The 27668-nt window shown below is 55.8% G+C and overlaps 1 protein-coding gene across 1 annotated transcript in view; it reads left to right on the top strand.

Moving 5' to 3' along the window:
* Positions 1 to 27668, top strand: part of LOC142823387 (uncharacterized) — a 210140-nt gene that overhangs the window by 10625 nt on the left and 171847 nt on the right. The window contains exons 2-3 of the mRNA XM_089770022.1: positions 473 to 576; positions 892 to 1014. Coding sequence (XP_089626148.1) covers positions 473 to 576; positions 892 to 1014 — 227 coding nt within the window. The remainder of the gene's footprint in view (positions 1 to 472; positions 577 to 891; positions 1015 to 27668) is intronic.

Genomic DNA, 27668 nt, shown 5'->3' with positions numbered 1-27668 from the left:
AGGAGCCCAGCCCCCATTACCACCAGGGGGCATCGCCCTGCCCGGCCCCCGGGGACCTGCCAGTCTCCGGGAGCCCCCAGCCCGTCGCTCCCCGCACCAGCCCCTGCAGCTGTGGGTCCAGCTCAGTCAGCAGCAGCGCCTGGGCCTCCAGCTGCAGCCGGGCCACCTCCCGCAGCCGCTCAGACCCAGGTGAGGGGCCGTGAACACGCTGGGCCCAGGGGCTCACCCAGTACCCGGGGGGGGCAGCCCCAGTGTCTGCCCTGCAGCCAGGGCAATGGATGGAGGCGGGGGCTGCTTGGCTCTCTTGTTCCTGGTGGGGGCTCTGCTGAGGGCGTTGGCAGATGTGAGGGTGGCAGGGGGATGGGTCCCTGCGAGAGGCGTGTGGGGCCCAACCTGCCCTGGGTCCCTGACATGGGGGCGCGTGACCCCTGCTGGCCGCTGGAGTCACCCTGGTCCCTTCCCTCCCGCACAGAGCCCCCCTGCGCCTCGGCGGAGCTCTGCCAGGAGCGGATGGACTCCCGGGTGGAGGAAGGGGCCATCTACGACATCGAAGAGCAGCTCCACACCCGGGACACGGTAGGAACCTTCTCCACACGGGGGGGACCCGAGATTGTCCGGCCCCTTCCCAGCACGTTCCCCCCCCCTCCGGGAGGGGCTTGTCCCTGGGGATCCCCCTGGGGCCCCTTCTCCTGCATGACCTGGGCCCCCCAAGCTGGGGGCTCTTGTCATGCACCAGCTGGGCCCCCACAAGCCTGAGGCAGCAGTTGGGGGGGGAGTGCGGGTGCTTGGACAACCGGCAGCTCCCACCTCCACTCCTGGGAGGCCTGAGCCCTGCAGCTGTCCGTGGGGGGCAGGCAGGCCCCAGGCTCACAGACTCTCTCTGGGGTGCAGAGCCCAGCCGCCCTGCAGCGGTTCCTCTTGGCCATCCCCCTCGCCTGCCTCGCCGCCCTCCAAAGGGGCGAGGACACCCTGGCGCCGCGCTACTGCAAGGACACCATGGTGGCCAGGCTCGTGGTGAGGGAGTCGCGGCGGCCGGGAGGAGGGGAGGGGATACGTGGGGTGGACAGGGGTCTGCCTGGGCCATGGCGGCGGGTGGGGGTGCTGGAAACGGGATGGGTGGGGCCAGGAGTTCTGGAGTCGGAGGGGGAGGTGGACATGGGGAGGGCGGGTGGGGATGCTGGAGGAGGGAGGGACACAGAAATGGGGCAGGTCTGGGGTGCCGGACAGGAAGGGGGATTCGGGACAGGGAGGGGTCTCCCCGGGCCATGGGGGGCTGGAAGGGAGCCGAGCGGGCTGCTGGGGATGCGCCTGGGGAGCAGGGATGAGGAGGTTCAGAGGCTGGTCACCAGGGCAGGGAGGGGCAGGAGACGGCCTGGGGACAAGGATTGAGCTGGTCCCGGTTTGGGAGGGGGGTGCTGGGAGGGGCCCTGTGTCGGGCAGGGGGGCTACAGGGCAGCGGGAGGCAGTGGGGTTGGATCCTGCTGGGTGGGGGCGCTGGCCGTGTGAGCGTCTCTTGGGGGCCCAGCCTCACACGCCCCTTTGTCTCCTTGGGTCTCCCAGGAGATCATGGAGGACTCGCCCCCCCGCTGGTCTTGGCCGACTGCCTCAACGCCGCCTGCAGCCTCAGGTACCGACCCCCCCCCCCCGCCGACTCCCCCCAGAGCAGATCCCCTGGCCAGGGAGTGGGAAAGTCTCTGTCTCCTGCTGCTGAATTAACAGTCTCTGCCCCTCTCTCCTGCCAGCACCTTGCAGCCTCCCCTGCGGGCCCAGCTCCTGAGCCCCCTGCTGACGGCGGCCGTGGGACAGACAGTGTCTGGGGACTGGCAGCAGGAGCCCATCCACACGCAGGTACGTCCCTCCGGGCCCTGCTCCCGGGCTGGGCTGGAGCTCCGGAGAGGAGGGGGGGGGCAGAGGGCGGGAAGAAGCTGCAGGTTTGGATCCTTCCCTCCAGGGTTCCCGTTGCTCTCCCGGGGGGCCCGTCCCTTCCATGCCCAGCCTGGGCTCCTCCCTGCTCTGCGAGGCGGCTCAGACCCTGCTCAAGGCTGCACCCCGGAGCCAGCGGGTGGCCTGGATTCCCCAACCCCCCTCTGACCCAGGGCTCCCCCTTGTCTTGCAGCAGTTCATCCGGGCCCTTCCCTACGACCTCCAGGCCCTACTGGCGAGCCTCCTCGCCGAGTCCCCAGACAGCGCCCGGCTGCAGCTCATAATGGAGGTGAGCCCCGTGGGGGGGACGGGGCCATTGTCCCTGCTTCCTCGGGGGGCCGAGAGAGGAGCAGTGTCAGTGGCTGGGGGGGGCACAGTCCGAGAGGAGCCCCAGGCTCTGCCCAGAACCGGCACCTCCCTACGGGTCCTGACCTGCCTCTTTCCCCCCCAGCACCTGAGCCCGTGGCTGGAGTCCCGCCTGCCCCAGGAGCGAGCCAGGGCCCTTGGCAGCACCACGGCCCTGCTGGGAGTCGCCACCACCCTCCCGGGGTTTGACGTAAGTGACCTCGGAGCCGGGGGGTCTGGGGCTGCAGGGCGCGGGGCTGGGAGCGTCCCCGGGAGGCAGAGGCAGGGCCGGGAATGGGCCGGGAATGGGCCGGGAATGGGCCGCGTTCTCCTTTCCCCGGGGAGGGGCGACCCTGGGCCCTTCAGGGGGGCTCTTGAGGGACTGGGCCTGGGGACTGGGGAGTGGCCGTCAGTGGATCCCCTTGTTCCACCCCCGGAGTGACCCTTCAGTCGGGGCCATTGCTCAGGGTTGTCTCCTCGCAAGGCCGGCCCCGCCCCGCCCCGCCCCGGGAGGTGTCTCTGTCCGTCCCCCGAGCTCAGACCCGCCTCGGCGGCCGTTTGCATGGGACGTGCAGCCCCAGGATGCTGAGGGACCCCCCCTCTTCTCTCCCCTCAGAACTCCGCCGACTGGCCGAGGATGGGTCACCACGTGGCCCAGCTGGGCCTTTTTATTTCGGACCCATCCGAAGACGTCAGCCGGCTGGCCCGGGAGGGGGTGCACAGCCTGTATCAACTCCTCCTGCACCACAGGGGTAAGGAACCCAGCCGGGACCTGGGCCCCAGGGACACCCTGAGGGTGCCGGCGGCGGGGGGAGGGGACCCAGCCCTTTTCCCCCAGACTGGCCCAAGGGGGGATGCGTCCCTCTGTGTTCCCCTTCTGCCCCCTGTGCCCCTCCATTTGCCCAGGGATGCCTGCAGGGACCCGTGGGAGGGGAAGGGCTCAGACCTGCCAGCAGAATGACCCTGTTGTGTCTCTTGCAGGCCTCAACATCCACCAGGCAGAGGACCTGTGGTGCAGACACTACTACAAAGAAAGATGGGTCCTGGCTCACAGCAACAGCGTGAGGGTGGGAGAGGTAAGGACGCGCTGCCAGGGCAGGGCAGGGCTCGGGGGTGGGGCTGGCTGGGGCCCTCGTGGGGGTAGGAGGGTCTTGGGGGCAGGAGGAAGCTGTGACCTGGGGCAGGGGTTGGGGTGCCGGGTGAGGAGAGCGTCTGGGTGCAGGGTCTGGAAGGGAGTTTGGGGGAGGAGGAAGCTGTTTTAGCCCCAGGAGTTGGGGCCGGGCTCTGGGCCGTCAGCTGAAACCTCCTGTGCTCTTGATTCCAGGTCTTTGGGCAGCTCTTTACACCAGAGCAGGAGAATTGCTTTTTGGACAAGGCTCTGCTCGCTGCCCGCTCCCCCCTGCGGCGCCCCAGCCAGGCCGGGCTGGTCCTGGCCCACGCCCTGCATGGGCAGGCCCATCAGCTCCTGGAATACATGGTGAGCAGCCGGAGCAGATCAGGAGAGTGGGGCAGGGCCAGGGTCTCCTTCCCATCCCCTCAGGGAGTCCCCCGCCCCTTTCCTCAGGCTGCCCCCACCCCACGTCCCTGCTGGCAGAATCCCTCCTGCCCCTGCGAGCGTCCCTGGGGGTGGGGGAGGCTCTGAACACAGAAACTGTCCTAGGAGGCGGGAGGGGGCCGAGGTGTCAGGAGCTCTGGGGGGGGGGGGGGTCAGGAGCTCACCCTGCGGGCCTGACGGGGGGTGACCAGAGAGCAGGGGGAGGAGGGTGGAAATGCTGGGGGGCCAGTTCCCCTGAGTCCCCAGGGATGAATGTGACGGATTCTGCTTCCCTTGCAGCAGGAAGACACCCAGTGAGAGCAGCAAGAGCTGAGGAGCCAGCAGCTGCGTCCCCCTCCCCTCAACCCTCCCAATTGTATTGAATTGTATTTACATTCTCATTAAACAATGTTTCAAAAAACATTTGGATCAGGCTTGGTCAATAATTTGTAATGGGGGGGCCATTTTGGCAACTGATCAAGGGCCACATTTCTACCGAGGGCTTTGGGGTCTGGGACGGGGTGGTTGGGTGCAGAAGGGAGCTTAGGGGTGGAGCCTGGGTGCAGGGGGGGGGTATGATCTGGGGCGGTGGATAGGGGTGCAGGGTCCAGGAGGGGGTATGGGCGCAGGAGAGGACTCTGGCCTGGGGGAGGGGCTCTAGAGGGGTGCAGGGTCAGGGAGGGAGCTGTGACCTGGGTGAAGGGGGAGCAGAAGGTTTGGGGGAGGGGGTGCGGGTGCCAGAGAGGAGTCTGGCCTGGGGGAGGGGTGTCGGGGGGGTGCAGGGTCAGGGAGGGAGCTGTGACCTGGGTGAAGGGGGAGCAGAGGGTTTGGGGGAGGGGGTGCGGGTGCCAGAGAGGAGTCTGGCCTGGGGGAGGGGTGTCGGGGGGTGCAGGGTCAGGGAGGGAGCTGTGATCTGAGGGAATGGGGGACGCAGGTTCAGGTGGTCGCCTGGGACAGGCAGTCGGGGAGGGGACGTGGGCGCCAGGGGCAGGCTCTGGCTGCGGAGGTGCCTACCTAGGCAGCTGCGTATGGGGGAGCCCGACTGTCACCTGAGGGGATGGGGGAGCTCAATTTTCAACTGTGGGGAATGGAGGAAATACTGTGGAGTGGAGGGAGCGAGATGGGGGGGGCTGAATTGTTCCCGGAGGGGAGATCTCCCTGGCTTGGGGGGGGGGGGGGGCGTTTCCAGCAAAGCCCTCACATAAGAGGGGGACAGACGGGGGGAGGGAGAGGACGGGGATGGGCAGGGCAGGTGGAAATGGGGAGGGGCAGGAGAAGGGAAGGGGGAGGAGATGGAGGAGAGCAGGGGATAGGAGTGGGGGCGGGGATGAGGAGCAGGACAGAGGCAGGGCAGTGGTGGTGATGGCTGAGCGATGAGAACAGCTCGCAGGGAGCTTAAAGCCAGCAGATGCTTTTCGGCAGAGTTGCCATTTGCCCTGGCGGCTTTGCCAGAATAGCTGTGCCAGCGGGGGAGGGGGGGGCTGGGGGGGGGGCTTTTGCCACACACCCAAGCCAAGCCAGCTGTGGCGGCAAAGCCTTGTGATGTAACCTAAGCCCTTGGCAAGGTCGGGATCAACCTGCTCTGACAATTTCTCGGACCGGCGGGATGAGAAACAAGGATCGTGCAGGGAGATGGGGATGACTAGGAAGCGAATCCAGGTGTGGGGAGAATAGCCTGGGTTGGAGGGTCAGTCGATACCCCCGCCTGCCACTGTCTGCCGGGGCTCTGCCCGCAAGATGGAACCAACAGCTGAGTTTGCTTTTCTGCCCCGTCGTGGGCACAAAAGGCCCAGAGCAGCCTCCTGCTATCTTGGAGGAAAGGGGCCAAAGTTCAGGAAGCAGGTGCCAGGCTGGAATCCGCGAGCTCCGCTTTTGCTTTGCCCTTCCTGGAAGCTGGGCTGCAGGTGAGTGGCGGTTTCATCTCCGCTCTTGGGGTGTTTCTTGTGGGTTCCGAGTGTGGATCTGAGAGGGGCTGCGCAGGGGCAGTGTCATGAACGAGCTGTAAGCGTTACAGCCCCTTCTGCGCAGGCTGGCTCCAGCCTCCCGTCTGTCTCCAAGCCCTGGGGGAGAGGCGGGAGGCCAGCAGCATGGCCTAGTGGAGGGGGCAGGGGGTTGGGTGTAAGAACTCCCGGGTTCTAATCTAATGCCACCTAGTGACTAAGGCACAGAGTTGTGTGTTAGACCCTTGCTCCGCAATTCTGCGCTCACTCTCGCGCTGGTGACCTTGGAGAGGCCTTTCAGGTCTCCCTTTCCCTGTCCATCAAAGGCAGGCAAGTGCGATGTAATGCCCTGGAGCAAGTGCTTTGGGACGTGTCGCACAAGTGTGCCTGGCTCACAAGCGTGTCAGCACAGGTGTGTAAAAGCGTGACGAAGGCTTTGAGATCGATGCCGAAGGCTTGTGAGGCTGTGGCTGGCCAAGTGACAGGGAAATGAAAGGTCAGAGTTTGGTCAGTTAGATTTTATGGTAATACACTGAGACGAAGCACTTTGGGCGTATAAACGATAATGTCTTTCCAAGTGCGTTAGTTCAAGCCGTGTCCTAGGAGCCAAGAGGTGAGACAAACATGCTTGGTCCTGTCTCGGTGCAGGGGTGGACTAGATCAGTGCTTCTCGACCAGTGGTACGAGTCCCCTTAAAGGTACTCAAGAGATGTCTGGGGGACACGTCAACACAACTGAAATTTGGAGAAAACTGAATTTTAGTTTTCAGTTTGACAGCGCTTTATTCTTTTTGTACCTTTTACACCAAAAAATGCCATCGCCCGCCCGGCTACGATGCAGTTGTTTAAACAAATGTGTTGCAACGGTAGAAAAAAATTGTGTGTGTCTGAAAACTGTAGGTACTGGGGGTACTTACACATTTTTTTTTAAAGGGGGTACATTATAAAAAAAGTTTGCGAAACACTGGACCTATCATGGTCCCTTCCACTCAGACTTTTCTATGATTCTGTGACAGGGGTGGGCGATAATTTTCAGAAGGGGGCCACTTAATGGATTTTGGTATGGGGTCATAGGCCGGCTCCACCCACAGAAGGGGCGGAGCCTGAGGCAGAAGGGGCGGTGTTGTGGACTAGCCCACCCTCAGAGTTCTCCGTGGCTGAGGCTTTCAATTAAAAGCACAGAAAAGAGCTCACAGCTTTGCCACTACTGGCAGCTGTCCAGCGTGGCTACAGCTTTTTAAAGGGCTCGTGGCTCCTGCCCCTGCTGTAACCATGAGCCGTGAATCATTTAAAATTGGATCCTGCTGCCTGAGTCCCAACTTAGAATTCGGCGGCATGGGCAGCAGGATCTAAACAGAAAGCGGCCAGATCACAGTGTTTGGTGGGTTGCATCTTACCCAGCCCTGTTCTCTGAGCTGGTTTCGAAACCTCCGTGTCCTCCTTATGGTATGACAGCTGCAGATTTACTGCCTGTCTCTCCTCTCGTGGCCCAGCCTAGCTGCAGCTAATGGACTAACTCAGGTTAGCATCACCTGCCCTGTCTTGGTGACTCTTCACAGCTGAACAGCCTGTAAGGCATCGTGCTGGTCTTCTGATCTCTTGGTGACTCCTCTGCCTTCTGTTTATTTCTTTCTCCCTAGCTGGCCGATCGAGTCAAGCCCTGTCAGTGCGTGAAGGCCCCAGGAATTACGAGTGCAATGGTCTCCCATGCCCAAGGTAATCGGCTGGCTAGTAATGGATGGACTGCTTGGTTATCAGGTTAGGCTGCACAAGCCAGGTCTATGGGACCCTATGGCCAGCTGGCACCTGGTTCACAGCTGTACTAATCTGAAAATGGCTGGAAGACACCACCATCATTAGGCTCCAGAGTCAACAGCACTTGCTCCTCTTGGAGCTACTTGTCCGAGGCAGGCAGCACAGCTTAGCAGCTCATTGGGACGTCTCCTTTCTGTTGTGAGATCTGGGCACTTTAGAATGGCTGTAGCTATTGAAAGCAAAGGTGCACAGGTATAGGCATGGGGGTTTCCAGCTTTATTCACCTAGGTGGCTGATTCCAGGAAGCAAGGGTGTGTGTGTGGGGGGGGGGGGGGGGAAGTCCTGTACAGAGGGTTCCCTGGCCCCTCTGCTTCCATGGCTGTGCAACTGCCACCAGGTGGATTAGAACCTGGGACATTTGGAGCTTAGGGCAGGAGCTGCTATAGCTTGAGTTATAAGTAAGTTGCCTCTCAGCATAGGCTGAAGAGCTCCCTTGTAATAATTGCTTGCTGGAAGTGGTCTCAGTGCCACTCCATAGGATAGTGACCCACATCAGGTGGGTGGGTTACAGCTGCAGGCCTGCTCCCAGCATGCGGATCTGCTCTCTGGGCGGCGTCTATAACTCTGTGGCTGCAGCCCTGCTCCCAGCATGCGGATCTGCTCTCTGGGTGGCGTCTACAACTCTGTGGCTGCAGCCCTGCTCCCAGGACTGGATCTGCTCTCTGCCCATTGGCGTGCGCAGCACATTTCATTAGGGTGTGCACCCAAAGAATGTTTTTAAATGTACTCTTTGACCCCCATTAGCCACGCCTCTGGAGGTAACACTTTCAGGGCAATACGGACACATGACCAGAAATAAAAGGTGTCATGTGACCTCCCCCCCCCAAGGACTTTTCCCACCATCCACTTACCAATAGGGATTAGTTTGGCCCTCACCAAACCCCCCTCATGCAACGATCCTGCAATTGCATTAACCCAACGTGTGTGACATTAACTCGGGGGGTGGGGAGGCTGGGGGAAGTGTTCCCTCTAAGAGTTTCCTCCCATGAGCACAATACATTTTGTGTTGTGCACCAGTACTGAGTTTGTGGCTTGTTTGGATGTGCCATGGTGGCACCCAAGTTATTCATAAATATCTTATGAACCACTTACCTTTCCCCTCTGCTGCCCTGTCTCCTCCCCTTCCTCCATCAGCTCCCCTGGTGCCTGCTGCCCCCCCAACCCCTCACCCACCTCTGCTGTCCTGACTCCTGCCCTTCTCACGGCCCTCGGCCTTCCCGAGACCTGCCCCCTCCAGCAGCCTTTCTCTCCCCCCCTGTGCCCACTCCTCCAGTAGCCCCACTCTGACCATGTGAGCTACCCCTCCTCATCCCCTCTTCTAACACCTCCCTCTACACACCTGTCCTGCCTCTCTCCTCTGCTGCTGGTCCCTCCCCTGCAGGTGTCTGCCCTTCTGCTTCACCCCCCGGACTCCCCTGGCACCTGCACCTTCCCTTACCCTTGCACCCTCTTGGTGCCTCCCCCTTCCCTCACTGCCCCTACCCACTTTGCCCACTCCCTCACCACCCTCTGCCCCCGTTCCCCTCATGCCCCTGTGCCTTTACACGTGCCTTGCTCCATCTCCGCCTTCCTCATGCCCACCCCTTCTTTCAAGCCTTCTCCCAGCACCTCCCCTTCTCCCCTCTAGCCCCCAAAACCCTTCCCCTCTCCTCTCCTAGCATCATCCTGTCCCCCCGCCTCACTGACACCTCCCCTCCTGCCCTTTTCCTCATTGTCTCCACTTGGCCCCCGGGCATTTGTCTGTCTCCTACACCCTGTCCCTTAGTGCCTTCCCCTTTCATCTCCTGACCTGCCACAAACCCCCACCCCGCAGACTCAGGTTCCCAAAGTTCCGGCAGTCCCCATCACTTGGTGCCTGCGCTGGGTCTGACTCGTAGGGTTGCCAGGTAGACCCTCCCCCCAAAAAACGGACACACTTGATCCTGGGCAGGGGGGAGGGAGGAAGAGGGACTGGCTGGGGGGGGGGGCAGGAACTGGCTGGAAGGAAGAGGGGATGGGAAGCAGCTCTGGGGGGGAAGGGCCAGATCCTGACCCTGGCCCCCCCTTCTCCCTCCCCGAGGCCAGTCATGCTGCCCCTGACCCCCCCTTCCTCCCTGAGGCCAGTCACACTGCCCCCGATCCTGACCCCGGCCTCCCCTTCTCCCTCCCCGAGGCCAGCCCTGCTCCCCAGCTCAGTGCGGGCCCCTGCTCTCTCCTTAGCTCAGTCCCACTCTGCCGACCCTGGCTCCCTCCTGGCTCCCTGCTCTGCCAGTCAGGCTGAACTGGGACTTTAGCCTCTCCCCGTTGTTCCTGGGGACTGTCAGTCTCAGGATCTTGATCTCTCATTTCCCCTGCCTTTCACTGAGTTTCAGTAAGGAGCTAGCAGCAATAATGCCTCTACTTTTTCCCCCACTCCTGTGCGGAATACATTTTGTTATGTGCACCAAGGCATGCACGGATGTGCACTGTTACGTCACGTGGAGTTTCACAGCATGGGAAGAAATCAGTGGAAATACAGAGAGCTTGAGTAGTTGCAAGTGTCCATTTTATTGCATAGGACGGAGCTAGCTAGAAAAAACCCAAACCAGCTGGGCTGACCCCCAGTGACCTAACGCAGTTACTATAACAACAAGATCTATGTCTACACCCAGTACACCACATGCACCACCACTAGAAACACATGCTACCGGCTAGCAAGCTGGGCAGCATTTGAATGTCTCCTGGCTGGCCGCCCAAGAGCTCAGCTTGCAGGGAACACTGGCTAACCGTCCCCTTCCACCTGGAGAAGGGAGAGACAGGAAAGCAGCAACAGAGCATCTGCCTGGGGGAAGCCCGAATCCCATGCAGGAGTGGAGCCCTGTTCCTTGTTCCAGGCCCTTGCTAGAGTCCCCTCCCGTAGCTGCAGCTATGGCCGGCAGTTTTAAAAGCGGACTTACGCTGGCCCTGCAACCCGAGCGACTCTGTCAGTGGGTGCTTATCACTCCATCACCTCGAGCTGTTTAACCAGCTTGTTTAACCAAGGAGGGAGGGAAAGGGAAACCTTTGGCCATTTGAGGGTTGCGTGCCAATGGAGGGAAAGGGGATGGATAAAAAGGGGCTGAGCACACGGTACTGCCTCTTTTTAAACCCAGGCCCAAAGATGTCCTGGAATTCTGGGCCACTGGCCTGAAGGAGATGGTCAAACTGCCTGGCAGCTGGACTTTTGGAGTCTTGTTATTCCTGGGCTCCTGGTAGCGATGGCTCCCATTCCAGGGGATTCCTGCCAGGTAGTTTACCTCAGACAGCAGCTTTTATTCCCCCGTGTCACTTCTCCCAGTATCTGAGACTTTGGTCATGGGGATCAAGCATTTAACATGATTCCAAGAGGAACCGGATGGTTCATCTAGCGAGCCAGGCTCACCGATATTTGAGTAGTTAATAAAAATCCCTAGTTGCTGTGTGTAGGTCTAAAAAGGGAAGGTTAGTATCATTAGTCTTATTTTACAGACAGGGAATAACCTCTCCAACCTGTGGGAGAGGCAGGAATAGAACCCAGGTTTCCTGATACCACAGTCAGGGCTTTGTTACCAGGCTACATCCTGTACTAGAAAGGATGGGCCTGAAGCATGGGCCTGGTGTAAGGCCTGAGGCCTGAACCAAAGTAAGCAAGAGTTAGCTGAAGAGAAACAGGCAGGTCGTGTCAAAAGCAGACGGTTGCCTGAAAGTCTTGGGACTTAACCCTAACTGTCTTGCCTGGAAAGGTTGAAACCATAGACAAAAGGTCCTAGAAAGTCTCCAGGAATGCTAGAGAAGCAGAAAGCGAGTTGACAGGAGGCCAGGAAAGAAAATGGAAACAGAATTTGGGGTTTTGAATTGGAAGCAGTGATGTGCCTGTTGTGTGATCATGCCTGGAAGATGTGAATTAAGCCAGGAACCTGGGCAAGCAGAATCCAGCGACTTTCTTGGCTAGGGAAAGACTAAATCTTGGAACAAGAGAGATGTGAGTAGAACAGGGAATTTTTAGTCAGACGCTACTAGGTTATTTTCTTTATTTTTTTAGTTTGTTGGACTTCTTTTTGCTAAGCACATGTAACTATCCCCCTTTACCCTGGAACTCTTCAAACTGAATCCCAGGGAAGCAATTTTCTGTGTTTTAATCTTTCTTTTTTCAGTTTCTTTGTAACACCTAGCAACCAAGTAGATACGCTGGAGGGCAGTAGATATGCTGGAGGGCAGGGATAGGGTCCAGAGTGACCTAGACAGATTAGAGGATTGGGCCAAAAGAAATCTGATGAGGTTCAACAAGGACAAGTGCAGAGTCCTGCACTTGGGATGGAAGAATCCCGAGCATAGTTACAGGCTGGGGACCGACTGGCTAAGTAGCAGTTCAGCAGAAAAGGACCTGGGGGTTACAGTGGATGAGAAGCTGGATATGAGTCAACAGTGTGACCTTGTAGCCAAGAAACCTAATGGCATATTAGGGCGCATTAGGAGGAGCATTGCCAGCAGATCCAGAGAAGTGATTATTCCCCTTCATTCGGCTCTGGTGAGGCCACATCTGGCGTATTGTGTCCAGTTCTGGGGCCCCCACTATAGAAAGGATGTGGACGCATTGGAGCGGGTCCAGCGGAGGGCGACCAAAATGATTAGGGGGCTGGAGCGCATGACCTATGAGGAGAGACTGAGGGATTTGGGTTTGTTTAGTCTGCAGAAGAGAAGAGCGAGGGGGGATTTGATAGCAGCCTTCAACTTCCTGAAGGGAGGTTCCAAAGAGGATGGAGAGAGGCTGTTCACAGTAGTGACGGATGGCAGAACAAGGAGAAATGGTCTCAAGTTACAATGGGGAAGGTCTAGGTTGGATATTAGGAAAAACTATTTCACTAGGAGGGTAGGGAAACACTGAGATGGGTTCCCTAGGGAGGTGGTGGAATCTGCATCCCTAGAGGTTTTTAAGTCTTGGCTTGACAAAGCCCTGGATGGATTGATTTAGTTGGGATAGGTCCTGCCTTGGGCAGGGGCTGGACTTGATGACTCCTGAGGTCTCTTCCAGCTCTATGGTTCTATGATTCTAAGTAATGTTTCACCAAGTGTATTTGTTTTGTTAATAGACGTCACATTTTTAAAACCATGATCTGATTCCTGCATCCTAGAGGGCGGAAGGTTCTGTATGCACGTGCCTAAGACAGCAAGCCATACTTCTAGGAGAAATTACAGGTTTTCAAGCTCTCTCTGGAGGGAGTGTCAAGGACAAGGAAGGTACCCCACAGGAGGGAATTCTGAAATGCGCCTGTCTGGTTCTCAAAGGGGTTTGTGCATTTGGATGATGGCAGCAACACCAACACAAGCCTCCAGTGGCAGGGTATTTTAAAGTCTCTTGTGGGCCCCCACCTTCTGCACTTGGAGTGCCAGAGTGGGAAACAGCCTTGACATGACCCCTCTCCAATTTATCAACATCCATCTGGAATTCTGGTCACCAGAGCTGGGCACAGAACTCCAGCAGCAGAAGTTCAAGTGCCGAATAAAGAGGCTAAGTCGGTTCCCCACTCTGGCACTTGGAGTGCAGAAGGTGTGGGCCCAAAAGAGACCTTAAAATACCGTGTCTCTATGGGCTTCTGCTACAAAACTCCCCAAGGTCACAGATTCCCTGAGCTTAGGAGGGTTGCTGCCTCTACCCAAGTGGAAAAAAACTTTTTCTTCTTGAACGCAGGAAGAAGTCACTTGGGAACGTATTCCAGAAGGGTACCCCAAACTCTTTTACACAAGAGCCAAAAGAAATCTGATGAGGTTCAACAAGGACAAGTGCGGAGTCCTGCACTTGGGACAGAAGAATCCCAAGCATTGTTACAGGCCTGGGATCAACCAGCTAAGTAGTAGTTCTGCAGAAAAGGACCTGGGGGTTACAGTGGATGAGAAGCTGGATATGAGTCAACAGTGTGCCCTTGTAGCCAAGAAGGCTAATGGCATATTAGGGGGCATTAGGAGGAGCATTGCCAGCAGATCCAGAGATGTCATTATTCCCCTTTATTTAGCACTTGGAAAGAAAAAAAGAAAAATGAAAACAAACTGTAATTTCTGATAGCTGTCCTCTTAGTCTTAGGCAGGTATAGACAGACCTCCTATTACTTTCCAGGATACAAAATCAGATCATAGCCTTAAAATAGGTGATTATATTAAGAAAACAAAAAGGTATTCATTTGTAAAGCTGACTTGGCTGCTAGGAGTTATAGCGCAACTGAGAAAAGAACAGATTAAAACACAGACAATTGCATCCCTGGGATTCAGTTTAAAGTTATAGTGGGGAGAGGAGGGGATATGGATTTAGCACAGAGGAGTTTAACCAAACAACAAAACAAAAAAATAACCTGATCGCATCTAAATAAACATTCTCTATCTACTCAAGTATCCACACTTCCAAGGTCCAGTCCAATTCTAGGCCCAGGTATTCTTTTTTTTAGGCATGATGTCCCTGCCCAGTTCAATTCATTCCCCCCCCCCCCCCCCCCCATCCCCTTCTGCAGCTCCAGGATTAAACTCACAAAGAAAAACAACAGACAGATTCCCTTTTAATGCAGATCTGAACTCTTTCTTCTCACTGGTGCTCCTGGCTCCCTGCCAACACTTTCTAGCTAGCTAGGTTTAACCCTTTAGTCACTGAATACTGGGATGTTCAGAAAAGAACAGTGGGCCTCCCATCCATCACAGAAGCGAGACAGCCTCTTTACTCCTGCTCAAGCGTTTCCTGTTTATACATCCCAGAATTACAATAGCTTTTTAAGCCCCAACGCCACAATGGGAGCTCATGTTCTGCTGATTACCCACCATGATCTCTACATCTCTTTTCCCCGCCCTGCAAGTCTGGCCCACAGAACCATGGGAAGTGGCATAGGCTAGCCTGGGCCAGGGCAAAGGAACACGTGGGCCTTTCTCTTCTCCATCTCTCCCTCTGCATCACACAGCAGGGCGCAGGAGTGCCAGGGGGCTCTGTGGACGCTGTTTGGCTTAATGCCAGCGAAAGCAGGGTCTACAGGAGTACTTACGGGCTCCTAGTGTTAAGAGCTGTGATGTGGTTGCCTCAGCAGCGTGGCTCAGTGCTTCTGTTCTTGGAGCTCTGGTGTTATCAGTGGTCAGTGCAGGTAACGCAGCCTGCTCCTGCTGCAGATCTCGCTGTTATGCACAAAGACCGACCACAGGCACCGTCTGGTGACAGAGGCACTTGGCCAGGTTTATAGCTGTGTAGTCACAGATCTAGTGCCCTGGATTTGCGGTTACACGTGCACCAACTCATGAGTGCCCCAGGACGAGGAGCAATTCAGTCAGTAAGTCTCTGTTGTCCCTTCGGCCATGCAAAGGGGGTAAGGCCAGGCACCCCAATATTTATAGCCTAAAATAAACTTGTCTGGTTTCGGACATTTGTTTGCTCCCTCCCCTTGTACCTAGTACCTTGAACCGAAAAATATTAGAAGAGACACTGTTGAGCATCCACTGCAGATGCGCTCGGTGAGGCTAATCTTCGTGTTTTACCTCATCTCCGTTGCAGGGTTCCAGACCAAGGAGGATATCTACTGCCTCGCTTTAGCGAAGGCCCTGTACACTGTGCCCACGCCAGTGACTGCTGGGTTTTATGCACCATGGGGACATTGCAAAAACCTGCTCTTACACAAAATCAAGGGTGAGTACTGCCCCGGGGAACGTAAGACGGGGAAGGAACCTTGTGGGGATGGGGATTAGTGGATGACAACTATCTCCAAAGAGCCAGAGCCACCCGTACTCATTTGCCGATTATGCAATCGCATAGGGGACCTGAAAATTTGGAGCAGCACTGGGTTTTCATGTCCACTCCACCCACCTGCCTCTTCCTATCCATGGTCTGTGGCTCTGCTTCCTCCAGCAGCAGAAGTTCTAGAAGATCTAGTTAATTTACAAGTGACAAAGTCTGCTCGAGCTACTGGCAGAACATCAACGACATGGTAATGAAGCCATTTAACAGGCATTTGCCAACCTCTGCTAAATGTTTGCTGAATTTACTGTGAGAGTCGACAGGACCTTAGTTTAAAATGTGTTTGTTTATTAGTGTGTGGATGAGGATTATAAAATCACATCGCTAAAAATTCAACATCCATCTGGGCTGCTGTTGGGCAGATGGGCACCAGTTTAATAGTACGGCGTAGGATCCCATCAATCCTAAGGATGGCTTTGCCAAGAGCTACCCATTCTTGATTGCTTCCCAGAAGGGAGGGATTGTGAAGCTGGAAGACCCTTCAGGAGGAGAGATTTAAGGCACTGCCAGGTACCTAACATATCTTCCTCTTTTATCTCAGAGAACATGGAAAACGAATCGAAGAAGAAAGACCAGGAGGAATTTCAGCGGACGCAGAAGATGCAGCGTGACAACACTGGCCGGGATCTACTCAAGCTCCTGTTACTCATGATCTTCTACCGCCCGGTCCTGACGGAACAGCAGAAGTGGAGAAGGAACGTGAAACACGTCTTCATCCATTTCAGCGCCTGGGAGTACGCGGGCTGCGACCAGCTCTGGGCAGGCCTCATTACCACACTGTGCGACGGCATCGAAAGCCACTTTGGTCTCCTACCCATGAGCATTTACAGGACCATAGACAGGAAATGTAGCATCATCGAAAGACCAGGGGATCAGGAATGGGTTAGCAAGAAGTTCCTCTTCCTCCCGCTGTGGGCGGCTGTGATCCTTTTGATCATGGTAGCTATTGGGGTGGGTGGTCTCCTCCTAGTCTTTGGGATCCCCATCGGGAATGCCTCGGGAGACGCCATAGCTGTCGTGGAAGGCATTGGGGTGACGGCTGTCAGCGTCTCTGCAGCAGCTGCCATACGGCTCACTATCACAGTGGTACGAAACATTATCGTCACCCAGAAGAGCCAGCTGGAGAGACAGATGAACCAGACGGCTCTCAGCGCACAGCTGGGCTTCATGAGCTGCGTGAAAAGCGAAGTCAGGACAATCACTGGGTTCCTGCAGTACATGGAGATCTTCCAGCGGCGGAAGCTGCGGGTGGTGCTGGAGATCACCCACTTGGATACATGCAGCCCTGACAAGGTGGTGGGCGTCCTTGATGCCATGAACATCCTCCTCTCAGACGATGACGCCCCTTTCATCTCCATCCTGGCTGTTGACTCCAGCATCATTGTCGACTGCGTGGAAAGCTCCAAGTATATGAGAGGTATGGCCAACAACGGCTACGAGTTCTTAAACCGCATCGTCACCCTGCCCTTCTCTGTCCCTCGGATGGACTGCGACACCAAGCGGAGGCTGATCAGGAATATCATCGCACGCAAGGAGCAGCTAGAGGCAGAGGTCGGCTTCCGGCAGGATGGCAAGATGGAAGCCAGCTCTGACTTCCTCAACATCTCTCGCTACCATTCGGCCAACCACGATGCCCAGAATCCAGTTGCACAGGACAGCCAGATACCTCTCATGGTTGGAACCCCAGCGCTGGGAACCGGCAGCTGCGGGAAAGGTATCCGAGCCAAAGACCTCATTCAAGATGCTTTCGACTACCTCCTGGATGACGCCTTGAAGGAATTCATGACAGACAACGTGGTGCAGATGCGGCGCATCGTGAACACCGTCACCATCACCATCAGGCTGCTGGCGAGTAACATCCCCAAGGATGAAGTGTGTCCGAAGAAGGTGGTGGAATGGGTGCTCCTTGCCAACCAGTGGCCGTGCCGTCTGAGCTGGCTCTTGCAGTGCATCGAGGATGAGGAGCAGAGGAGCCGAATGGGCAGCTGCCATGGAAGCCCGCTCCGCCCCGACATGTCTCTGTGGGAGGTCTACGAGAAGTACATGGAAGAGCTGGACATGCTGAAAGGCCAGATGGAAAAGCTGCTGGAACTGGACCAGGATCCCGAGCTGTTCCACACTTTCCTGTGCGGCAGGTTTCGGGTGGAGGAGGCCCTCTTCTACCTCCCCTTCACGGTCAATTTGGACCCATCCCTGAAAAGACAGATGGAGCTGCAACGTGGCAGCCACAGACTGAAACGGACAAAGAAATTCGACAAGCTCAGCGCCTGCACTCTGCTGGGTATGACGGTGGAGGATGTCTGCCGAGAGGTGGGTCACCCTTGGGTTTCCTTCCTTCGAGCAGGGCCAGCTGTCGATAGAATGTCCATGCCTCTTCATCGCAAGAAGCATGTCATTCATGTGACAGCAGCTGCCCACAGATGACGGCTACAGGCAGAGCCATCTTTGCAAATCGTGGGGCCCTGAATAATTGAGGGCCCTTCTGCAGGATTGCCTGGGCCTTTTCCCCTCATGCAGCTTCTGCTGGAGGTCTGGTCGTTCCTACTACCTCCCTACCCCAAGCAGGGCTCAGGAACTAGAGCAGAGTTGCAGATCCTCTCTGCTTGCTAGCTTGCTGCTGCTGCTGATTTGAACCCCGTAGCAGATTTGAACCTAGGCCCTCTAGGAGTGTGTCTAAACTACATGGCTCCGTCGACGGAGCCATGTAGATGAGGCTGATCGGCAGAGGGAAATGAAGCCGCGATTTAAATAATCGTGGCTTCATTTAAATTTAAATGGCTGCCGCTCTCTGCCGACCAGCTGATGATCAGCTGTTTGTCTGCAGATCGGGGCAGTCTGGACGCTTCCCCGTCGACGTGAAAGCCCTTTGTCGACCTCCCCGGTAAACCTCATCCCACGAGACATCAGGGGGAGGTCGACAAAGGGCTTTCATGTCGACGGGAGCATCCAGACTGCCCCGATCTGCCGACAAACAGCTGATCATCAGCTGGTCGGCAGAGCGCGGCAGCCATTTAAATTTAAATGAAGCCGCGATTATTTAAATCGCGGCTACATTTCCCTCTGCCGATCAGCCTCATCTACATGGCTCCATCGATGGAGCCATGTAGTTTAGACACACCCCTAAAGGCCTCGACAGCTGGAGCCATGAAGGCAGCTGGCTCCCAGCTTAGGATGTAGAGCTCCCTTGTTCTTATCTCTGGCTGTAAGAGGTCCAATTGCCACATGAAGGGACAGTGAACCACACACACTAGGTGTGTGGATTACACTGCCAGCTGAGAGGAGCACGTGGGGGAGGGCGAAGGGAAAAGCCTTGCAGCAGACAGGACAGAGCGTCCCCAGAGACGAACCGGCAGAGGCATATCCTCAGACATACAAGAACACATGGCTGCTGCATTGGGGAACTCAAAAATTTGGTGCCCAAATTTTCCGGTGCCCTATGCAGCTACATATTTCCCATGGGCCTAGGGACAGCACTGACTATGTGCCCCAGAGCTGGGAGAAAACTGTCCCACATAACTGGTGCATAACTGGAGGGAGAGGAGCGAGAACTAGTGGGGGTAGGATGTTGAGGGGAACAGGCGGTGTGGGATAGGGGCTTTCGGGGAAGGCACAGTGTGGGTTTGAGGCCTCAGGAGTGGGGGGGCACATGAGGGGGAATGGGCAGAGTGAGGATGAGGGGAAAGGGTGATGTAGGGGGCAAGGCCACAGTCCGGGCTCTGCTAGTTCCCCCACTTTCTGCTGCTCCTGACTCTTGGTTTGCACAAAACATTTCTTCTTGGAACAACTCGGTTCCTTGCAGCTCTTTCCTCCAACCCCGAAGCCATTGGCTGGCTCTCCCCGGGTTCATCCTTTACGCTCTGAAATGACTTGGGTCGGTTTTAAGACTGGGAGACCCGTAGCTGTCTGTTATGCACTCCAGAGAGAAGAGAGGCAAAAACATAAATACTCTTGCTGGAGGCCTGCAGCGTAATACCCCTTATCCAGAATAACACACAAGAACCCTGAGGCTATGTCTACACTGCTAGCTTTTGCCTGCAGAGAGCATGCTAGGGTGTGTCTAGACTACATGCCTCCGTCGACGGAGGCATGTAGATTAGACAGATCGGCAGAGGGAAATGAAGCCGCGATTAAAATAATCGCGGCTTCATTTAAATTTAAATGGCTGCCCCGCTCTGCCGATCAGCCCGTTATGCCTCGTGGGATGAGGTTTACCGGGGCGGTCGACAAAAGGGTTTTCTGTCGACAGGGGAACGTCCAGACTGCCCCGATCTGCCGACAAACAGCTGATCGGCAGAGCAGGGCAGCCATTTAAATTTAAATGAAGCCGCGATTATTTTAATCGCGGCTTCATTTCCCTCTGCCGATCTGTCTAATCTACATGCAGACTAAACAATCTTCTGCAGACTAAACAAGCCCAACTCCCTCAGCCTCTCCTAAGTCATGTGCTCCAGCCTCCTAATAATTTTTGTTGCCCTCCACTGGACCCTCTCCAATGCGTCCACATCCTTCCTGTAGTGGGGGGCCCAGAACTGGACACAATACTCCAGACGTGGCCTCACCACATCCCAATAAAGGGGAATAATCACTTCCCTAGATCTGCTGGCAATGTTCCTCCTAATGCACCCTAATATGCCATTAGCCTTCTTGGCTACAAGGGCACACTGTTGACTCATATCCAGCTTCTCATCCACTGTAACCCCCAGGTCCTTTTCTGCAGAACTGCTACTTAGCCAGTCGGTCCCAGCCTATAACAATTCTTGGGATTCTTCCATTCAAGTGCAGGACTCTGCACTTGTCCTTGTTGAACCTCATCAGATTTCTTTTGGCCCAATCCTCCAATATGTCTTGGACACTCTGCACCATATACCCTACCGTCCAATGTATCTACCTTTCCCCCTAGCTTAGTGACATAGGCAAACTTGCTGAGGGCGCAATCCATCCCCTCATCCAGTCATTAATAAAGATGTTGAACAAAACCGACCGTAGAACCGGTCTTTGAGGTACTCTGCTTGAAACTGACCGCCAGTCCGACATCGAGCTGTTGATCACTACCCATTGAGCCCAACAGTCTAGCCCAATTTCTATCCATCTTACAGTCCATTAATCCAATCCATACTTCCTTAACTTGCTGGCAAGAATAAGTCCAGGTATATCACATCCACTGAATTCCCCATGTCCACAGAGCCAGTTACCTCGTCATAGAAAGCAATCAGGTTGGTCAAGCATGACTTGCCCTTGGTGAATCCATGCTGACTGCTCCTGATCCCTTTCCTTATTCTAAGTGCTTCAAAATGGATTCCTTGAGGATCCCCTCCCTGATTTTTCCGGGGAGTGAGGTGAGGCTGACCGGTCTGTAGTTCTGTGGATTGTCCTAAGGAACATCTTGGTACCATTTACCTCCCACAAATAAAGTACATACCGACCTATGTTCAGGACCAGGTCAAAGTTGACAGCATAACAGATAGTAAGTTGACAGTATGAAGACTAGGAAGTAAGCCCCCTTCTGCAAGGTAAGGGACGGTAACCAGGTAACAGGGGGTAGCAACCTGATACATCAGGAATGTATAAAAGTTCACCTCAAATGGTGTTCACCAGCTGACTGTGTGGGGGCACTGGATGGTGCTCAGTGGGTGTTAGGACATTGCCACGGCTTCCATAAAGTGTAGCGGCGCAGCGCTGAGTCTGTTCGCTGGCAACTATTATTGCATGTTGTTACGCAAAAAATCTGCTTGGGCGATTTCGAATCTTATCTGGTTTGTGGTCTCTGGGGACTCTGGGCACGGAGACCACATCCAGCGATAGTGACTCGGCTCTGCAACTTTAGCGAAGAGCCAGGTGGCTTGTACCTCATGCAGTAGAGAAGGCTCCAGACTTACAAACCAGGTAACAGAACTTTTGCGTTCTCCTCCAGCAGCAGGCGCTCCGACACAGCTGGACTGAGTACAACACCTGCAAATAACCCAGTTAGTTAATGCAAGCATAAAGAGAGGCAGCCTGGCCAGATGTAACCATTCATTAACTTCCAGGCCAGAGAGGGCCATTGTGATCTTCAGTCTAGCCTGGCATCCTATGAGGTGCACACAGGCCCTTCTCTTCCACTTGTTTAAACAGAGGCACCCTGGGGCACCTTAAAGACTAACACGTGTATTTGGGCATCCGCTTCCAGGGGTAAAAAACACTTGGACCTGCTTTTCCTCCGCAACAGCTGATGCCCAAATAAATCTTCAAGGTGCCACAGGACTCCTTGTTAGTAATGACTGTTGGGGTTGCCCCTCTAAGGCTATGTCTACACTGCAGGCTTTTTGCACAAGAACAGCTGTTTTCCTGCGCAAAAACTTGCAGAGTGTCTACACTGCGTGCGTGTTTTTGCACAAGTATTACAGTACAGCATCAGCAAACAGGGCTTCTCCCGGAAGAGTTATTCCTCTCCCCACGAGGAATAAGCCCTCTTGCACAAGAGCTCTTCCAGAAGGCGGCAGTGTAGACAGGCAACATGAATTTCTTGCGCAAAAAACCCCTACGGCTAAAATGGCCATCAGAGCTTTCTTGTGCAAGAGAGTGTCGACACTGCCATGGATGCTCTTGTGCAAAAGCACATCTCTTCTGCAAAAGCACATGGCAGAGTGGACGCGCTCGTATGGAAGACCTTTTGCACAAGAACTCTTCTGCAAAACAGTTCTTGTGCAAGAAGCCTGCAGTGTAGACAGAGCCCACGAGTTTCAGAGGGGTAGCTGAGTGAGTCTGTAACAGGAAAAACTTAAAACACAACATATAGTCACCTTAAAGATTAACAAACCGTGTCAATGGGATCATGAGCTTTCCTGGGCATAGCCCACTTCTTCAGACGACTGGAGTGTTGTATGTCCAGAACCAAAATGAACAGGGGAGGAAAAAATGGGAGGGGCGAAAAAAGGAGGCAGGGGGTATGTAAATATCACAGGGAAAACCCAGCTGGTATGTAACAGGCACCACTGATAAGAGTTGTTGGGAATTTCCCAAGAACCGATCGGGGTTTCTTAGGAACAAGTTTAAAAAGGGGTGAGAATCGGGGTGAACTGGGTGGATGCCTGGGTGAGGGTTGGGTCGAACAACGCAGGGAGGGAAAAGCAGGAGCGTGGGGCGTGAGGGCAGGTGAGCGCTGCGGTGAAAGCCACGTGCGCAGGCCGGGCCGGGCCCCTCTCTCCTCCAGCTGACTTGCAACTTCCACTGCCGGCCCACGTGGCCCTCGAAGGGCGGAGCTTCCCCTTTCCTGCGCCCGCCCCTGGGGCCCTCCAGCCAATGGGAAGCGAGGGCTAATGTTGCTGGTGTTTCAACATTCGGAGCCGGCTGGCACAGCTGCTGCCGCGGGCCCGGGAGCTGCGAGCAGGCAGGAGGCGGAGGTGAGGGGCGGGGGGCGGTGACTCCTGGCCCCCCAGCGCAGGGGGGTCCGGGTCCGTCCGGGGTTACCAGGCCGCGCGCTCCCCTCGCTCTTGGAGGCGACGCTGGTGCCAGTGTCTGCTTCAATGCGACCCTACAATAACAAGCCCCAATCGGCCGAGTCGCTGCTTGTTTCACCTCGTGTCCCCCTGCGCTGCAGAAATCCTGCCTGTGCTGGGCCAGCCCCGAGACACGGGGTTGCCCCTGGATTGTAAGCAAGCTGCCCCCTTCTCCCCCATGCTCCCGTTCCCTGAGTATCAGTCCTGCCCCCGCAGCCTGCACAAATCTTCATCCTTTAGGACCAAATAGGAAGGGGAGGGGGCGAGGGATTATTTTCTTTATTCCCACCCCCCCAGCGGAAGGAGCTGTTCTCTGTGTCTGTGTTTACAAACCAAGGAACGTGTTTCTCCCTGGTTTGGGTTGGGGTTTTTTTTGCCTGTTTCTTGACAAGATTGATTGAAACGTTGGTCTGACTAGAGCAGACCCCAAGTTTAGTGCCCTGCCCTGAAGCAGGACGAAATCAACCAAGACCTACGGGTTTGTCTAACCCTGTCTAATTCTTTCTTCCCACCCATGCTTCCCCAGAAGGGATCAGACAGGCTGTACACAGGCGGGTGTTTAAGTCTCAGCTTGACAAAGCCCTGGCCGGGTTGATTTAGTTGGGATTGGTCCTGCCTAGAGCAGGGGGCTGGATTTGATGACCTTCTAAGGTCTCTTACAGCTCTATGATTCTATGATTCCCTCCCCTTTCCTTCGCCATCATTAATATCCTTTTGCAGTGAGTTCCAGAGGTTGATTATACACTTCAAAATACGGCCGTTTTAACTAGAGCTGGAAGGAAGTTTTCAGAGGGGGTGTTTTTCCATTGGAAAATGCTGATTTTAGTGACCTTTTGTTTGGAAGGGGAAAACTCCACCATTTCAGAACATTAAAATGTAGTTTTCCATTCCTGAAATGACTCTTTGTTCTCTTTAACGTTTATCTTCCGTAATCCACCGTAATACATTTAAAAATAGTTAAAATCTAAACAAAATGTGAATTTATTTGCAGAACTGTGTGAGATCAGAAAAAAAAGTCAAAATCCTGGAATTTCTAGTCCCAGTTCAACCCTACCTTTAGCCACCTTGGTGCCAGGGATGTAAAATCTCATTTAATTAGCTAACCAGTTAAACAATATGTTGAACCAGTTAACCGATTAAATGGGACACGTAGAACATGTTAAAGATGGACTTGGAGCAGCCCCAACACCTATCCCCGTGGCACACTGCTGTGACTGCTGAGCAACCCTACCCGTGGTGTGCCAGAGTGCCCTCTGCCTATGGCTGGTGAAGGGCTGCTCCAGCCCCCACTGGTTAACCATAACCTGCTTACTGGTTAACCATTCACTTCCGAACTTGGTGTCCCCACTGCTAACATTAGGACAGTGGTCCCCAACACGGTGCCCGCATTTGTATGCGCCCGCCGATTGCTCAGCGCTGGCCTGGCCCCAGGCACGTGGCGCATGTGCGGTGCCGGAGCTGGCCCCGGGCGCATGGTGCACGGTGAGCGCCGGCCCCGGGGCGCCGCAGATTGGCTGCCGCGCTTTGGCCACGTAGTGCATGGGGGGAGCGCAGGCCCCGGGCGCGTTGCGCTTGCAGGGTGCGCCGGGCCCGGGCACGCGGTGCTTGGGGGGAGAGCGCCGGTCCCGGGTGCGCGGCGCTTGGCGGGGGGCCCGGCCCTGGGCGTGCGGTGCTTGTGGGGGGGGGCGGCCCTGGGAATGTGGCTATGGGGGGGCCCCGCCCGGCAGTGTGGCTATGGGGGGGTCCCCGCCCCCAGGTGCACAATGGGGGTCCCCGCGCCAGGGCGCCCTGCGGGCAAACGGCCACGCCCCTTGGCGCCGGGAAACCTCAAATGGTTGGGGACCACTGCATTAGGAGAAGCCATTGGCTGCCTCCCCTGCCCCGCCCCATTCCTTCTTTTACATTCCCCTGCTCCCATGGGGGTCACGCTGCCCCCCTTTGAGAGCTGATGCTGAAAAGTGCTGGGAAAGCTCGGGGCGATTATCTGCCTGACCCCGGTGAATAGGAACTGGCAAAGGCCCTGAAGTGTGACAGACCCTGGAGCTGTGACCGGCCCTTTCACCCAGCAGGATGTGCCGAATGCCCCAGGGGACCAAGGGATGGTGGGCGTGGCACTTCAAGCACACCTTGATTTTCTTCTGTCAGGGCTGGGGCATCGGACCGTCCAGGCTGGGTTCCTGTGATTTCCCGCGCGTGCTGGGCGGATGGTTTCCTGTCCAGTGCAGATTGCTGCTGGTGCGGGACCTCTGCATATAAACGCAGGGTAAGTCCTGGTGGGTTTTTAATGGGCACTGCCATGTGGTTTGGTAACTCAGGGTGCCCCTGTATAAAACTATGGTACGCCCACATCTTGAATACTGTGTACAGCTGTGGTCTCCTCACCTCAAAAAAGATATTTTGGCCTTGGAAAGGGTTCAGAAAAGGGCAACTAACATGATTAGGGGTTTGGAACGAGTCCCGTATGAGGAGAGGTTAAAGCGATGGGACTTTTCAGTTTAGAAAAGAGGAGACTGAGGGGGGATATGATAGAGGTCTATAAAAACATGAGTGGTGTGGAGAGGGTGAATCAAGAAAAGTGATTTATTAGTTCCCATAATAGAAGAACTAGAGGACACCAAATGAAGTTAATGGGTAGCAGGTTTAAAACTAATAAAAGAAAGTTCTTCTTCACACAGGGTGTAGTCAACCTGTGGAACTCCTTGCCAGAGGAGACTGTGAAGGCTAGAACTATAACAGGATTTAAAGAGAAGCTAGATAATTTCACGGAGGTTAGGTCCATAAAAGGCCATTAGCCAGGAGATAGAAATAGTGTCCCTGGCCTCTGTTTGTGGAAGGCTGGAGAAGGATGGCAGGAGACAAATCGCTTGATCATTGTCTTTGGTCAACCCTCTTTGGGGCACCTGGTGCTGGCCACTGTCAGCAGACCGGCTACCCAGTACTGCCGTTCTTATGTTAGGGTTCTTGGTTGGGGCACAGGGCAGAGCCCATCGGTTCAGAGCTGCTAAGAGCAGAGTTATTTGCACTTACATCCCAGCCAGACTCCCTCGTATCCCCTAACGCAGGGCTGGGGGGATCCTTTTTTGGGTCGGGGGCCACAGAGAAATCCGTCGGGCCTTGTAGGAGTTGGGCGGCAGGAGTGGAGCTTAGTGCCTACGGGGCCAAGGGAAACAGAGAGGGCACCATGTCCACAGGGCCGGGGTGCCATTTCCCTAGGGCCTCCGGGGGGGTGGGGGGGGGGAGTGTGTCTATGGTCTAGGAGCCAGGGCCCACCAAAGATGAATCCGACCCAGGCTCTGGTACATCTCTGCAGCGCTGCCGGCCGGTTCCCCCACCTCTTGGTCCTCAACCCAACTAGACCCGCTTCCCGACGGCTGGTTGCCCCCCGGCCAGCCCCGCTCCCTCCAGCCCCCTCCCAGCCAGCCCTGCTTCCCGGCGGCCGGTTCCCCCCCACCCCCTCTCTTCCAGCCAGTCCCGCCCCCCCCCCCCCCCGGCCCCTGCTGTTCGGTATTTTTTTTAAACCATCTGGTAACCCAAGCAGGTGGGGTGAAAAGGGCACAGAACTGCCCGCACAGGCGCGTCTGGGAATGAGATGCTGCTCTAATTCGAACTAGCAAGTCCACATTGAGTGGACTCTGAACAGGGCTTAAGGATGGCCGGAAGCAGTGCCAGCAGGGCATCAGAGGAGGACTTAGAGCGTGGAGATGCTGTCTCAGGCTAGCCGAGGGCTGCGCTTAAAGGGTCCCGACCCCCACCCCGGACAGACAGTTCTAAGGGGTGCCCCGCTTGAAAACCAGTCCTGGCTTGGATTGCCCGGCGTACCCACACTGGGCACATCACACCACTCGGCCATCAGCCCGGCTGCACTTGCCGCAGGCTGCCATCTGGGGAGAGGGGGTAATCGGGGGGCTGCAGGAGAGCTTCCACCCCCAGAAGCCTGCAGAGCCAGCCCAGTCCTCCCCATCGGGGGCTCGTACCCCATTCCTCCCTCACCTCCTTCCACTTACCCTTCCCTAGCCCCCCTTCTTATTGATGTACAAAATAAAGATAACGTTTCTTCCAACATTGACTCTGTCTTTATTGAACAAAACTGGGGGAGACTGGGAAAAGGAGGTGGGAGAGGGGAAGATTAAGGCTGGGAGAGGGGAGGGCAACTAACATGATCAGGGGTTGGGAACAGGTCCCAGATGAAGAGAGGCTACAGAGACTGGGACTGTTCAGCTTAGAAAAGAGGAGACGGAGGGGGGACAGGATAGAGGTCTCTAAAAGCAGGGGTTGGGTGGAGAGGGTGCATTCAGAAAAGTTCTTCATGAGTTCCCATAAAGAAGGACTAGAGGACACCAAAGGAAAGGACTGGGTAGCAGGCTTGAAACTAGTAAGAGAAAGTTGTTGTTCTTGACAAAGCAAATAGTTAACCGGTGGAACTCCTTGCTGCAGGAGGCTGTGAAGGCTACAACTAGAACAGAGTTTAAAGGGAAGTGAGATCAAGTCATGGAGGTTGGGTCCATGGAGTAGTCTTAGCCAGGGGGTAGGAGTGGTGTCCCTGCCCAAAGTTTGTGCAAGGCTGGAGAGGGATGGCACGAGACAAATGGCTTGGTCACTGTCTTTGGTCCATCCCCTCCACGGTCCCTAGGGTTGGCCGCTGTCGGCAGACAGGCTACTGGGCTAGATGGACCTTTGGTCTGACCCAGGACGGCCATTGTAAGCTCAGGGCTCAGGGTCGGGGGTCTCAGTGGACCCCCTTGATTTTCATGCAAACCTGCTCCTGGGTGGCCAGGCTGGCAGCTCTCCTGCCCTAGACGGCCACTTTCCTGTGCCTAGTGCGGAGATCGTGGACGAGGTCCACGATGTCCGCACTAGCCCAGGAATGTACCCGCCTCTTGCGGTCCCGGGCAAGCTTCCGGG

The sequence above is a fragment of the Pelodiscus sinensis genome, chromosome 18, assembly GCF_052426305.1.
Source record: "Pelodiscus sinensis isolate ZL-2025 chromosome 18, ASM5242630v1, whole genome shotgun sequence".
NCBI classification, from domain to species: Eukaryota; Metazoa; Chordata; order Testudines; family Trionychidae; genus Pelodiscus; species Pelodiscus sinensis.
The sequence above is the reverse complement of the archived record's forward strand: the minus strand, read 5'-3'. Positions and strand labels throughout refer to the sequence as shown.